The 16,308-nt window shown below is 34.9% G+C and overlaps 1 protein-coding gene across 2 annotated transcripts in view; it reads left to right on the forward strand.

The window, feature by feature from the left end:
- The window catches only part of aebp1b (AE binding protein 1b), a 59,189-nt gene that overhangs the window by 21,978 nt on the left and 20,903 nt on the right, over nucleotides 1-16,308 (forward strand). The window contains exons 4-10 of one of the 2 annotated variants that reach the window (XM_056463171.1): nucleotides 2,772-3,041; nucleotides 3,130-3,234; nucleotides 3,318-3,410; nucleotides 3,759-3,842; nucleotides 8,365-8,424; nucleotides 8,660-8,713; nucleotides 10,624-10,710. In XM_056463171.1, coding sequence (XP_056319146.1) covers nucleotides 2,772-3,041; nucleotides 3,130-3,234; nucleotides 3,318-3,410; nucleotides 3,759-3,842; nucleotides 8,365-8,424; nucleotides 8,660-8,713; nucleotides 10,624-10,710 — 753 coding nt within the window. The remainder of the gene's footprint in view (nucleotides 1-2,771; nucleotides 3,042-3,129; nucleotides 3,235-3,317; nucleotides 3,411-3,758; nucleotides 3,843-8,364; nucleotides 8,425-8,659; nucleotides 8,714-10,623; nucleotides 10,711-16,308) is intronic. The other variant, XM_056463172.1, reaches the window with a different exon arrangement.

Consider the following 16,308-nt stretch of genomic DNA (forward strand, 5'->3'; position numbering starts at 1 on the left):
TAGGTCCCTGGTCTGTCTAGCTGTTTCAGAACATAATGCAGTCCCATATTTACTGCATCTCAATGAGTGTATTTATATAGCGCATTTATCGTGTATGTCCATACACACAAAGTGCTTCACAATCCCGAGGGGGGTCTCTCCCCACCACCACCAGTGTGCAGCATCCACTTGGATGATGCGACAGCAGCCACAGGACAAAAACGCCAGTGCACTCACATCACACCAGCTATAAGTGGAGTAGAGAGACAGTGATATAGTCAATTCGGTGGATGAGGATGATTATTAGGCCATGAGGGAATTGGGCTGATGGAGGGAATTTGGCCAGGGCACCGGGGATACACCCCTACTCTTTACGAGAAGTGCCATGGGATTTTTAATGACCATGGAATGTCAGGACCACGGTTTAACGTCTCATCCGTTCCCTTTATTTTACTGGGGCATCACAGGTTGAGCGCCCCCTGCTGGCCTCACTAACACCACTTTCGACAGCAACCTAGTTTTTCCTTGTGGTCTCCCATGCAGGTACTGACCAGGCTCAACCCTGCTTAGCTTCAGTAAGTAACCGGTCTTGGGCTGCAGGTTGGTATGGCGATATATTTCATAGAAGAATAGAGAGTTTATCTGAAAATGTCTTATAGAAATATGCATGAACCCCATCTGGATCTGTGCATTTTTCTATTCTACAGCAGATTCAATTAAGTCTTAACTTCATCTAAAGTAAACAGTTCAACCAGTTAAGAGGCCAAGCTAAGATTCATTACAAGAATGTCAAGACTATTAAAAGAGGTCCAATTATTCAGTAAAACTTTCTGAAGTATTCCAAGAGGTATAGAAATCCCTAAACTGATCATTAATGTAAAGAGGAATATAAATTAAAGAAAATATCTGTTCATCTGCATTTTCTCTGTTATTTCAAATAAGATAAAATAAGTATATCTTATATTTTAAATAAGAGGCTTTACATTTAAATGTACAACTATTGCTTTATAAATGACAGCCGATCTGAAAAATTTGTGTATGTGAAAAAGTCTTACATACCCACCAAGGAACTGCCTTGTCTATTAACCCTTTAACTGCCTGCTTGACCAAATGGTTGACCATATTTTACTGACTATTTTTCATTGAGAAGAATACCTAATTTAACTAAACCTGATTGGGCTATCTCTACCATCTGGTTGAAGTATGTTATACCAAAAAAACAAAACAAAAAAAAAACACTAGTTGACACTAACTCAATCAACAGCACTCGTCACAAATCAATGGTTCTTTATGCCCAGTCATGACAAAAAATGTACAGCAGTGCAAAGGAACAGTTAGTTATAAAAAAAAAGTAGAATAGAATAAAATAAAAATTGTAAAGAAAAAGAAAAATATTTTTGTTTTGTTGCAACATTTCATGCAGCAGTCGGTTTGGCCAACAGGACAATAAAAATAAATAAATTGTCCAATATGGCAATACAACCCATTTTTTGTTATAAGTATTTTATTATTAATTGATATTATTGTAGTAGTAGTAGATATTAGATTTTGATTATACAAAGGCCACTTTTTAAAGTAATGTTAAGGTTACATAGCTATTAAATAGCCTACATCAATGTTTGAAAACCATTTCAAGCATATATTATATTTTCTCACATCGGTAAAAGTGAACAAAATTAAGCTCACCCAGCAGAGATCTCTTGGATGAATGGGGAATGTACAACCATGCACACCCACATGTCTGAAACAAACACCTTTCTTTGTCACACTGCACTTTAAACCTACAAATAAAATTTTTATATTTATAAAAAATTAATGCTTTTTAAATTAAAAACTGGGTCCGACGTGGTGGCGCAGTAGGTAGCACGATCGCCTCACAGCAAAAAGGTCGCAAGCGTGATTTCCAAATGACTTTGCATTTCAGCGGGTTTTGGATAGTTTTTGGGCTGGAATCAGTCAGCTACATCTGGCAACACTGGTTGAGGGTGGTGTGATAGTCCTTTGCCTAGAGAGGCAGTTCAGCTTGCTCCGGCCCTGGTTGGCATGTAGATGCAATGTAACTTAAGTTCAATAAACGGACCATCAAAAGAAAGTGTGACCAAAGATAGCATAACATTTTGTAAAATTTAATTTAAATAATATATATATGCTTTTAAATTCTGATTCTCAACTCAAAGGTGAGGCCCAATCATGGGCATAATCACTACACTTGAGTGATTGTGTGCAAAATTAGAAGAAAGTTCAAGGGGTAGATTGGTGCAGCAGTTCAGATTCGGATAGGTGGTCAAAAGTGCATTTAACTGGATTGCTAAAATGAGCCACTAAACAACACCTGCTCTCCACATGCGAGATCATTCATAAAAAGCAGAACGCACTGCTGAAGCACACTGCTATTCTATCTGCTTCATTCCCATCTGTAGCTTTGTGTATAGCCTTTAATTTGTTTTTATACTGTTCAAAGCAACATTTAAGAATGCAAAAAATTTGGATGATATTACATGTGTTGGCTGATTTGTCTTTTCGCATAATCAATTCAGGATCCGTAGGATAATAATTTTTAAGACACCTTATATAATTACTTTTGATGTTCTAAAATATTTGTTAAATGATAAAAATAAAAACATATAAACAAATCAAAACTGTTAAAAAAAACAATAAAGTGTTATGTGTCGAAACAAAATATATGATTAATAATTTCATTAGTCAACTAATAAAGCACCTTATTTGCAAAGCGTGTTTAACTGATCTGGTGGATTGATCCTTATTTTATTCTTCTCTCCACGACCTTTAAGTGAAGAGGATGCGTAGAGACACTGACAGGAAAGGAAGAGAAAAACGACACAAAGAGCCCAAGCCTAGCGAGAAACCCAAAGCTTCCAAGCCCACCAAGAAACCCAAGGGTGAGAAAAAGGGCAAAGGTGAGAAGGGCGGGAAGAAGAAAGGCAAGAAGAACAGGGAAGAATCCACCACTGTTGCCACGACCACTGTGGCCCCCACTACCACGGTGCCCATGGAGTATGAGGAGTTTTACGACCCTGATCCTGACCAGTACTGGGATGAAGGTTAGAAATGCAGTCTCATTAAAAGACAAATGCTTGATTATTTGGTACAAATCTACAAAATTACACAAAGATTATTTGGCATTTATAGATTTTCCTGCAGAGACGACAACAGTGGCTAGAACTACAACCCCCCCGACAGAAAAAATGACAGATTTCATTCCAGACATGAATGAGTATTCCCAACCTGACTCATGTGAGCATACAGTGGCACTACTGATGTTTGTGTACATCAGTTTTGTTCATTATGACCAGCATATTTATCTATCTTGTTTAAAGATGACGACTATTGGAAGGTGGATGAGCCCACACCAACATCTTCTGTGATCGCAGGTCGTCCAGCTGACAATGATGATTACTGGGATGCGAGATGTGAGTCTCCAACTAATAATCCTTTTGCATTAAGATCTGTGTAGATTCATAACATTCTAAAACATCCTGGTTATAAAATGTTCCAAACAAACAAATCAATTTTCAAGATTTCAGTTTTTATCCAAACATGTCCAGATCATGTGATATGTCTATATTTGCCATGCTGTGTTTGGATGAACACCAGAATGTCGTGCTGTTTATTTGGTGTAGTCCAGTGATTTAAAACACACAATATATTTGTAATACTTATTCTTAATTAATATGCTTATGTATATATTTGTTCACAAATAACTCATAGTTTAGCTAGTCACATGCTGTAAAACTCTAAGAATATTTCTTGTCTTTCAACAGTGGAGATGGTGGAAAACCTGCCTTTCCCTGATGGCAAAGAGATCAGCTCTACCGACAATGACTGGCAATACACCACTACAGGTACTGTAAATCAACTGTTCCTGTGGCTCCTTAAGATAAGATTACTCCGTAAACAGTCTATGAAATGTTCTTGTGCCACATCTGTTTCACTTTAATTACAGACCTTATTTCGTTATTTTAATGACAGCTCTTAAATGTTTAAACTGACTAAAAAGTAGATTTAATGGGCAGTTGGGGTAATAGGTTTCTGCCGTCTGACTTGTTTTTTTAAAAATAGATTTTTTAATCACAAAGGAGTGGCTTAAAGCATCCTACGAGTCGAAGTGTGAATCACATAAAACATTTACCATTATATACACCCATCTTATGATTGTTCTTGTTTAACAATTAAAAATCTGCAATGTCTGATGTGGTTCTTTTAAACGACAATGAACCAGCAGTAACAGACATTTAGCAAACATTTTATGAATCTTTAAGTTTCTCTGGTGCAGATCACAAATTGCCATTTCAAAAGATGTTGAATGAATGGTAAATCAAAACAAAAGATTTTCACATCACATGTTGAAATGAACAAAAACAACAGTAATACATTTTGAATCAGATGTACAATGCTTGATTTGTACATTATTTACAATTAATCGACACTGACTTAAAATTGGATTGTAATTTAACACTGGCATAAAAAATAGTAGGTTTGTTGAATTCAAAACAAATTCAGAAAAACACCTGTGTGTTAAAATATTTTAACTGGTGGAATTTAAGTGGAACAGGAATGGTACGAGCATGTGTGTTGACAAAGAACTAGCAAAATTACAAATACTGCACTGGTTGAGGTGTCTTGTTTATCTGTATTTTTTTTTTTTTTTTGGTGTGGTGTTCCAATTTTACAATTGGATTAACATAAGTTGTGAGGCACAAAGCTTTACATGCTAGTTAAAATGGATCAACCACTGGTCTTATCAGTGAGTTTACGTTTAAACTGTGTTGTTAAAATGGCGCTTGTTTTACTTTAGAGTACGATTTCAGACACAGAATCTCCACATCAACTCTGAGTTATCAAGTCAGTTTTCTGCCGTTGGCTATTTTCTCAAATGCATAATTACCCAGAATGCACCGTTTTCTACAGAACGTCACTATTTTAGTGAAACAAACAATGTTACTGTCAGAATTTGAACATTTGTTTAACTATTTCTTTTTCCATTTAAAAATAAGTATGTGATGCCAAGTTTATGCAGTGACTATGATGAGAGAAAAAAAATACTAAAATGCAAGACCTTGTTCACATGTATTCAACATTGTTTTCTTGTGATCAAATCAGTGAAAATGCTGAACACTAGTTGTAAACAGGTCCTCAATTATATTGTCTCTACATGTTTTACAAACAATTAATAAATACAGTTAAAGTCAAAATTATTAGCCCCCTGAATTATTACTCCCCCGTTTATTTTTCCCCCAATTTCTATTTAACAGAGATTTTTTTCAACACATTTCTAAACATAATAGTTTTAATAACTCATTTCTAATAAACTGATTTCTTTTATCTTTGCCATGATGACAATAAACAATATTCTATTAGATATTTTAAGACACTTCTATACAGCTTAAAGTGACATTTGAAGGCTTAACTAGGTTAAGTAGGTTAACCAGGCAGGATGGTTTGTTCTGCAGACTATTGAAAAAATATAGCTTAAAGGGGCTAATTTGACCTTAAAATGTTTTTAAAAATTTTTTTAAACAGCTTTTAATCTAGCCGAAATAAAACAAATAAGACTTTCTTCAAAAGAAAAAAATATTATCAGATATACTGTGAAAACTTCCTTGTTCTGTTAAACTAAATTTGGGAAATATTTTAAAAAATAAATAAATAAATAAATAAATAAATGGGGGGCTAATAATTCTGACTTTAACTGTATATATAAAAAATAAGAAATCATGTTGCTGATTCAACATTATACTGTACTGTTCATTCATGTACCTAGAGTTGAAACAACATTTAAAATTAAAATACAGTTACCATTCAGTGTTGTCAACACATTACTGACATTAAACCCCCTTAAAAAGACAACATTTAGGTCGAGTCAATTTTAAACTTAATTTCAAATAGCAGGTTAGGTGATTGAACTGTCAACTGCAACTCAATGCATAATTTACATCAGGGGTGTCCAGCCCTGTTCCTGGAAATTTATTGTACCTTCCTGCAGATTTCAGTTGCAACCCCTCTCAAACACACCTGCCTGTAATTATCAAGTGCTGTTCAGGTCCTAATTAATTGGTTCAGGTGTGTTTAATCATGGTGGGAGCTAAACTCTGCAGGAAGTTAGATCTCTAGGAACAGGGGCTTTTTCTCAACACCAAGAATGCAGAGAAAGGACTTGCGTTCTTGTGAAGAGTGTTTTTGCTAGATTACCTTGGAAGAACAAACTCGGGAGACAAGAACACAGAACACGTCCTGTGACAAATGAAATGCTGCATTCTTCCTGATGGTCACGTGACCTTTAAGTGCTTTTAACGGAAAATTATTTAAACATTACAGCATTCATACAATTTATTGTTTTTTCCCTTTAATATTTTTCCCAACATATTTAACATGCATAAAAATCGTACAAAAACACTTTGCACAAAACAAATAAACCTGATTTAATACATATTTCAACAAATAAACACCCTTAATGTTTTTATGCCTTTATTAAGATTTTTATGGTTACTTTCACCATCTCATTTAGGGTAACTCCTGAGATTAATAAGTTTTATCTCTGAACTGTAATATTAAATCTATATAAAATGCTGTGCTTCCCACCTCCTTCCCTACTGAAAAAACAGCTTAAACCAGCCTAAGCTGGTTGGCTGGTTTTAGCTGGTTGACCAGCCTGGTTTTATAGGGGTTTTGGCCATTTCCAGGCTGGTTTCCAGCCATTTCCAGCCTGGTCTCAGCTGGTCAGGCTTAGCTGGTCATCTCTCATCTTCTCTCCGTTAATAGAAATTGGGGGAAAAATAAACGGGGAAGTAATAATTCAGGGGGCTAATAATTTTGACTTCAACTGTATTTATTAATTGTTTGTAAAACATGTAGAGACGAGATAATTGAGGACCTGTTTACAACTAGTGTTCAGCATTTTCACTGATCTGATCACAAGAAAACAATGTTAAATACATGTGAACAGGGTCTTGCATTTTAGTATTTTTTAAGTTTTATCTCTGAACTGTAATAATAAATCTATATAAAATGCTGTGCTTTCCACCTCCTTCCCTACTGAAATAAACAGCTTAAACCAGCCTAAGCTGGTTGGCTGGTTTTAGCTTGTTGACCAGCCTGGTTTTATAGGGGTTTTGGCCACTTCCAGGCTGGTTTCCAGCCATTTCCAGCCTGGTCTTAGCTGGTCAGGCTTAGCTGGTCATCTTCCAGCCTGTCCAGCTAAGACCAGGCTGAAAATGGCTGGAATCCAGCCTGGAAGTCGCCAAAACCTCTCTAAAACCAGCCTGGTTGACCAGCAAAAACCAGCCAAGGCTGATTTTTTCAGTAGGGTTTATTCAGCCATAATGACTTCTGAGCGAGTTAGGTGCTCAAATCTGTATCAGTGCATCCTCGAAACTAAGAACGCATCCGGGAACTTTCACGCACCCTCCGTTCTTGCGATCTTGAGTTTTGGAACGGAACTTTGGCGGTTGATAATGACGTTACTCGAGAACATGAGGACACAAGAACACTGAACAATGCATATTGCGAAACAGCAGGGTTGAGCACCCCTGATCTACATCAAAATAGCCAACAAGGGTGCATCTTTTTAGTTGTACTTTGAATCACCCCACTAGATATGTTTAAATAGTGATGTGATAACAGTGTAAGAATATAGCCAGCCTCTAATAGTAAAAATTCTATTTTTTATAAACACATTTCATAAAAACATTTTGATGGATATTCTCCCTTGGCATGTCAGCAATGGTCATCAAAATAGCACTATTTGTGTCAAAGCCTAAAAGGGGGACTTTCAAAAAATTATTTGTGGGTTATTTTGAACTGAAGCTTCACATGCTCACTATAGGCACGTATTAGAGACGTATTTTACATCACATTAAATCTTGTTCAAAAGTGAACACTTTACTACCACTTTTTAAACCAACACAATTATGGTCAAGAGCACAATCAAGCACAACAAACAAGTAAAACAGAAAAGAGAATGATAAAGTACTGTAGATTCACAATTATTGAAATTGTGCATATGACATGCTTTTGTCATGCAATTCAACAACCAGAATTCCATGTAGGATACACAGGTGCATACGAAGAACTAAAATCCAAATGTGTTTTTAAAGAATAATGGCCATTTTTCAATATCAGACTTCAAGTCGAGCACGGTTTGAAATCATTCCAATGGCTGGGGAATTCCCACTAGCATACATGGATAAATTCTTGCATGAGCTTGTGGTCATCAACAACAAATTAATGTTAATTCAAAGGCACAGTCTTTGTCAATGTTTGTCCATACATGAAGAACACTGAAATGTCAAACTGGTTCATGATTTGCTCATTTGTACCATCTGTCTGGTAGCAATTTTAACATTTCATACTTTTCTATTGTCCCAGAGGAACCCACTGTGCCTCCATTTGAAAACAGTTGGTATGAAGAATATGAATATGGACACGGTACATCCTTCTTTTTTACTCTGTTTTGAAAAGAAAAATATACAATTACACATCATGAGAGGTGTTGGCATCGCTTCCATCTTGCAGTACAAATTTACTTGATTCATTGGAATTTATTAAATGCCGTTAAGATTCATGTATTGTTGTCTAAGACTTTTGACTGCTGCTGTGCCTGCTTAATGTGTGACTGACTATAAACTCTCTCTTACACTGCTGCCCTTTATTTTGTTAACAGAAAAGAAAGTAGAAGAGGAGAGGGAAAGACAGAGAAAAGAACAAGAGGAAAAAGGTACAGTGTTTTTATATGCTGTATTCTTTACAGTTAATATTTAAAAGTGTTATTGTACGGAACATAATATGGTCTTAGCCACTAAACAACAACAAATTTAGAGGACCACAACTACTAGTAACTATTTTATGTAACTAAAGTGATACTACTACTATAATGCAGTACTGCTACTACAATACAACAAGAAGGACAAACCACATCCAACAGGAGTAACTGAGGGTGCAAGAGGGAGCTGTCCAGGTGCAAAACATAAAACACAGCTACCCAACTTACTGCAGAATCAAATGTGCATCTCAACTCTCCTGTTTCAAAAAAAAAATAATTTTCAGGAGCTCCACAGGCTCAATATACATGGCCAGGCTACCATAGACAAACCTTTGCTCATTCATGCCATAGGCAAAAGTTTCAGTGGTGCCAGTAGCAATAATCTTGGGTTGTGACCAATGTGAAACATGTTTTGTTCTTTGATGAGTCCACCTTCAATGTCTTTGTGTAGAAGCCCGAAAGAAGCGTACCAGCCAGACTTTTGCATGCCCAGAGTGAAGCATGGAGGTGGATTTGTGATGACTTACACCAATACACACAGAAAGATTGGTGACAAAGTAGTTTGATGAACAAGAAAAAGAAGTTGAACATCTTCCATGACCTGAACCGTCACCAGATATTATTGAGCCACTTTCGGGTGTTTTGGAGGAGTGAGTCAGGAAATGTTTTCCTCCACCCGCATCATGCAGTGACCTGGCCACTATTCTGCAAGAAGAATGTCTCAAAATCCCTCTGGCCACTGTGCAGAACTTTCCTGAGATTAATTGATTATTGTATAACGCTGGTTTGTTCTGTAGACTATCGAAAAAAATAGCTTAAAGGGGCTAATAGTTTTGTCCCTAAAATGGTTTTTAAAAAATTAAAAACTGCTTTTATTCTAGCCGAAATAAACCAAATTAGACTTTCTCCAGAAGAAAAATTATTATCAGACATACTGTGAAAATTTCTTTGCTCTGATAAACATCATTTGGGAAATATTTAAAAAAGAAAAAAAAATTCAAAGGGAGGCTAATAATTCTGACGTCAACTATATATATATATATATATATATATATATATATATATATATATATATATATATATATATATATATATATATATATATATATATATAATGTGTGTTTCAGTTTATGTGTAGATTTTTCCACTTTAAGTTTTAAGAACAGCTGATATAGTTTTAAAGCTCAACATGTATCAAAATAATCCCCTTATTTTAAGGTCATTGTTAATGTCATGCTTTTTATTTATTTATTTATTTTTGGCAGGGGGGTGTACATTAATTAGCATTTCTGCAAATGCACCAGAATTAGCCAGAAGTCTAGTTTTCATCTGTTGTCCCTGGACAACCTAAAAACAACACAAAACTATACAATCAATCAAGCATAGTTAAGAAGGACTAAAATAGACATGGTTATGTAGATCTTAATGTATGATCTTAAAAATGTATATGTACAAATTAAACTAAAAACACCAACATAATGTAATAGAGATAAAAATAATAAAAACACATTTAATTTAATGAACACATTTAATTTAACAAATTTAATTTCCCTTATACGTTCAGCATCGATTTTGATTGCTATTCACCAGACCCTAATCAGAGTAACATTAATTGTTGCCATTTCCAGTTTTTTTTTATTTTTATTTTTTTTATGGTACTTTAGTAAGTACTTTTGCTAATTTTACTTTTATGTCTGCAGTATTTATGAAAAAAAACACTGTCATCATTTTGTACAGTATCAAACATTGGTTCCTTTTTTTAGGCTCCTGACTATCTGGAAGTTAAATGCTGTAATCTGTCTTTGCACATATCCACAGCATTAATAGTAAAGTTTGTGTTTTTCCACAATGTATTGTCCCCTCAGAAAGGGAAGAAAGGAAGCATCTGGAAGAAGAGGAGAGAGAACGCAGGATTTACAGACCTCCACCACGTCTCTACAGAGAGCCTAAAAGTAAGTGGTTTGACTCCTGCTTGGGCATATACTGTTGCCAGATGAGATGCCTGCTGTTAGTTAAATTCCTTTATAGCAGAGATGCCCAAACTAGGGGCTGCAGGCCAAAGTTGGCCCATGGTAACCTTTGATTTGGCCCACCATCCCACCTGAGAAGAGAGGGAGAATTATGAGGATGGTTTAGAGACTGTAATTTCTAATTTAATGTAACTAAGCTATATACTTACTAAAATATGATATGTTTTTTTTAAATGTACGTACTGCCACCCGGCGGACAGAGACATCAGTGTGCAAATGAAGGCAATGGCAGATTCTGCTTGACTAGTGGATTCAGCATTGAACTCCACTGTGTTATAAATGTATTTTATTGTAATACGTTATGATTTAAAATTAAACTGCATTTGCTAATACAAATTTTTTAAAAGATTTTTTTGGCCTTTATTAAGTGGATAGGACAATATTTTAGACAGGAAGCGAAGTGGGAGAGAGAGAGGGGGTAGGGATGATAAATTTCCTCGAGTTGGGATTTGAACTCGGGACACCCTGAAGTGCCACTGCTCCATATGTCAGCGTGCTAACCAATAGTCTATTGCGCCAACTAGTTAATACAATTTAAAGTAATGTTTTCATTTTATTTTAAAGTTTCGGTCAATGGCTCTCAATGATATTTGGTTTTTGGCCCTTCATACGACAAAGTTTGGGCATCGCTGCTTTATAAAAGACTATGCTTACACATAGGAGATAATGACAGTGAAAAGATCAATAATATTGTGACATTCAAAAATCTTAATATAAGAGCACTAAAGTGATGTAATACTGAAGTTCTTTCAGCTCTAACTTCTGGCTGCAGTTCTTTCCAAACAAAATTTTGGCATTCAGTTCAGTGTTTTGTGTTTGAGTGTCACTGTTCAAGTGAATTTGAGATATTGGAAGATTGTAACTTTTTTAAGTCAATGCAGATGCTGAACCTTGCCCAAATCCTGCTCTAGCTCACAGCTGGATCTTGTCAAAGAAAATTCCAAATGTCCGCCCAGCTCATGAAACAGATACGTTGATGCAATCCTTCATCCTAATGCACATTTCCCTGAATTAAGACACTCAGAACAAAAGTTGTATCCTGAAGACACAAAAGGTTATTTTGCATTGCTTTGGCTGTGTAGTTTGCAATTATCTTGATAGGTATGTAATATAAAAAAGTTATTTAATGTCTCTTTTAATTATGTAACATGCTTTGGGAATATGGTACTTTATGCATTGAAATTGTAGATAATTGCTTGACAACAATTTTAACTAAATGTTGTAAGGCTTACTTGACTTTCCCTGTTTAGTTTAGTTTTCTCTAAATAAATTGGGATGTACTTGCTGTTGCACCGTGGACAGTCTTAAAACAGTGTTAAAAACACAGCCTCTGTTGTTTTTACACATCTCAATGACAAGTTAAAGGGATATTTCAAATGTATTCCTTGGATTTACTCAAATATTTTCTTTGTAACGAATCATGTGATGTCTGATGTGTTTAATATCAACAGCATTTTTTTCCCAATCCAATCCAACTTTGGATTATTTGTTCTTTAGATTGCATAGGCATACAAGTCTGGGTGAAAATACATTTGTGATAAAACTTCAATTTCTTTGGACTGCAGAATTGAAGAAACACTCTTAAGTCAGGGTTTACTACAGAATCAGGATCAGTACTACAGTACATGTGTCAAGTTTATAGCAACATTCTTTCATGCTTTCAACAAACAAACCGTTTTATTTATTTTTTTGTCTAAAGGTTTTCTGTTAGGAAATTCCTTGAACCATCATAACTGATCTCTAGAGCATCAAGGTACTGTTGAGAAGTTGGATAGGATATTCCATCTTACAATCCTAATCCATTTTTGAACAGCTTGTCAATGAAACAAGTGGACTGGTGACTCAAATGGATAGTGTGGGGGTTGATGGTTTTCCACCACTCTTTGAGAGCTGTCCAAGAGTCTTGAGATGCTGTTTTTTGAGTACCTGGAAGTCCTTTACTTCCATTTAACGCTAGGTCATGGACATTTACTTATTTTGGTCTCAAAAGAAAAATAAAGCACTATAGGTTTATACAGATTGGAAAGTCACATCAAATCATGACACAAGTCGATTGAGAAGAAAGCTAACAACCCCAAAAATAAAGCTAACACATAAGTGGCAAGCAAGAACCAACTTTACACTACACTTAGATCACCCTTTGCTCTTTACTGACAGACCTAAATGACAGAATTTTTCATGAATCACAGGGAAAAAATAGTATAGCAATACCTAACGCTTTATTTAGTTTTGCTTTAAATACTGTAACTGTAATATTGGTGATAAAAAAGACAAATCATTATTTTAAACATTTCAATGCCATTTATGAATAATCTTCAAATTTGTTCCAGTCTGCATGTAATAAAAGTGAAGGTGAACAATTACAAATTACAAATCCTTCATTCTCAGGCCAATCTTGATCCTCAGAAAAAGAAAACAGCGTCAACATAAATTTCTCATTATTACTTGACTGAATGTAACTTGTATGTAATACATTGAAAAATAACACAGGAAATCAAATTTAGTTGATCTCTCTCTCTCTCTCTCTCTCTCTCTCTCTCTCTCTCTCTCTCTCTCTCTCTCTCTCTCTCTCTCTCTCTCCTCTCTCTCTCTCTCTCTCTCTCTCTCTCTCTCTCTCTTTCTCTCTCTCTCTCTCTCTCTCTCTCTCTCTGCTTTTACAAGGTTTTTCTCAATATGTTCAATTCATTAAAGACATCAGTATGTCTGAGGAATAAAAACTGTAGAGAATGGCTTCGCAAAACAATTGCATGCAACATCTCAGTGCCAAGAAATTATTTCTCACAACTTTCTATGTATGTAATTCAAGACATATTAGCGATATCTAATAGAATTTTTATAATAAACGTTACTTTAAAAAATATTAAGGACTTATATTTTTCAGTCCCAGAGATACTGTGATCTTAGAGCATTTGGGAACTGTAGATATAGATCAATATTTGACCTCTTGGCAGCTTTAGAATCTATTAAAATCAAAATCCCTTATTTAAAATAGCCACATTTTTAACTGATTTAAATATAGAATGATGTAAATCTTGGCTATTCTTATTTTCAATTGTTAATTACATTTGATATAGATTACAGTAGTGGCATCACAGTGGCTCAGTGGTTAGCTTTGTCGCCTCACAGCAAGAAGGTCACTGGTTCGAGTCTCGATCAGGTCAGTTGGCATTTCTGTGTGGAGTTTGCATGAATGAAAATGAATGAATGAATTTATGCATCACATATAAAGATAGGGATCAAGGAGCCAAAAAGAATTGCTGACATTACACAGAGAGTTCATAAATGCCCTTCGTGGTTGACAATGTACAGATATTTTAACATTTTAGGAACATTTAAGTACCCCAGAAAAATAAAAGGACTAAGATGAAGGAAAATGAATGAATGAACAAATTACAGTGGTGGACAATTTTAAAAAAGTAGCCTATTTTGTATTTTCATTTTGTATTGTATTTCAGTTGACCTGTTACAGTACATTTGGAATCAAGAATAGCAAAAAGTATGTGCTGAAGTCACTGAAAACACTGGCCTGTACACCTTCTACTAACTTTTTTGGCTGCTGAAATCTTTCTTAATTTTCAAATTTCTTGATTCTTATCTTTTACATAAAAAATAAAGGGGTTGTGTTGAAGTGTCAGGCTATTTAGAAAGACAATTACATTTTATAAATAATTTTTAATTGTTACTGTGACTTAAAAATGATTTGGGTAATTAGCAAACAAACAAAACTGCATTTGGCAACACTGCAATTCAGAGCTGCCTTGTATTTTGCAATGCCTAAAAACTGAAAAAAATATTTTTTAGACAATTACATTATATAGTATACAAAAATTTCCCAGTGTTGGGTTGCACCTGGAAGGGCATCCGCTGCATAAAACATATGCTGGATAAGTTGGCGGTTTATTGAAAAGAAAATGAATGAATGAATGAGTATAAAAAATCTAATACAAAAAATATGTCAGTCTCATAACAGCAAACATTGAACAACAGCTGTTACCAAAGCGCAAATTTATAAAAATTGGAAATTGTTTGTTATAATAAATGTTATTTTAAATTGTTGATAATATGCTGTTTTTGATCAAACCAACCAGAACGCATGAATAAAATGCTGTAATGCACTTGAAAAAGAAATTATAGATCAAATAAATAAATATTAGGGGTGTAACAGTACATTGAAGTCAGTTTGGTACGTACCTTTGGTTTTTGGGGTCATACAGGTACAGTACAACAGGAATAACAAATCTCTAGTGCTTGGATTTTCTGTTTTTCTTGAACAGGCAGAACTGTTTTGTCACAATCAGCTACAGAACTGAAGAGCAACAAAATATACACATATGAAAATGTAAACCTATAATTAAGAAACTTTCAAAGATTAAGCTCAGCCTTCTCCCAAACAACAGAAAAACAATTATTGTTTTTTTTATTTAAAATTTAGTAAGCTTCAAAACTGAAATGTCTTTTAATGAAAATGCTAGCAATGTCCATCCATAACAGCGAGTGGGGCGGATAACAACTGTTCAATATTATGTGTGTGCATAGAAAATGGATTCACTTACTCACAGACTGACTTACATGGTCATTATAAAAGCATATTCTATATATGAATGTGAGTAATACGAATGAAACTCGAAACTACTACATCTCCCATTTGTCATGATCACATGACCTACCCAGGTCAGTTGCGTCTTTTTACTGCCATTTATGAATTCTCTTTGTGGCATCATGGAATAGTGTAGCGTCCATTGAATGTGCACTTCACAATCTCACTAGAAGTAGTACACTGTAAAAAGTAAAGGTGCTTCAAGTACCCTGTTGAGAACTCAAGGAACTTTAAAATGTATTTTAAGTGCCTCAAAGCTCTTTCTCTCAAAATGGGGTTCTTTGAGGAACCACTGACAGTCTTTGCAGTGCTTGCAGGACCCTTTTGCAGTAACTGGGATCCTACAAGCACTTTTTGTCAATACTGAGATTCTGGAGTCACTGTTTCCTTACACTAAGACCTCAAAGCACTTCGAAAGTTATTGGAGGAACTCAAATTTCAAAAAAGAGTTACTGAAAGATCTATAAACTTATTTAACGGTTCCTGGTGGATCTCTCCTCTAAAAGCTAGCACTTAAAGGAACCAAGAGATTTTTTTTTTTGTCATAATTAAATAGACAATTGTGGAGACCAGAAAATGAGATGCATGTTCATTTACTTAATATTTACTTAGTTACTTGTGCTTTTAGAATGATATGAAATTTGGTGTTTGTTTTTCTTTTTTGTGTGGCACTCACTGTGAACACATAAGAATATCAATGATTAGAGTCTAAACGTTAACTTGATTGCAGTTAGAAGGCTGACTGGGAAATTGTGAAAAAAATAGAAAATTTAAAAGTAATTTTGGAGAATAAAATACAAATGAGCCACAACAGAGGGAAAAAAAGACAAAAACATGCACAGGCTTGTAAAATTATGAAAATGATAATTATTATAGGGGACTAATTACATTTTCTGTCACTTAACCTCATTAGACCCTTGAAT

Source organism: Danio aesculapii, chromosome 8 (assembly GCF_903798145.1).
Source record: "Danio aesculapii chromosome 8, fDanAes4.1, whole genome shotgun sequence".
Classification (NCBI taxonomy): domain Eukaryota; kingdom Metazoa; phylum Chordata; class Actinopteri; order Cypriniformes; family Danionidae; genus Danio; species Danio aesculapii.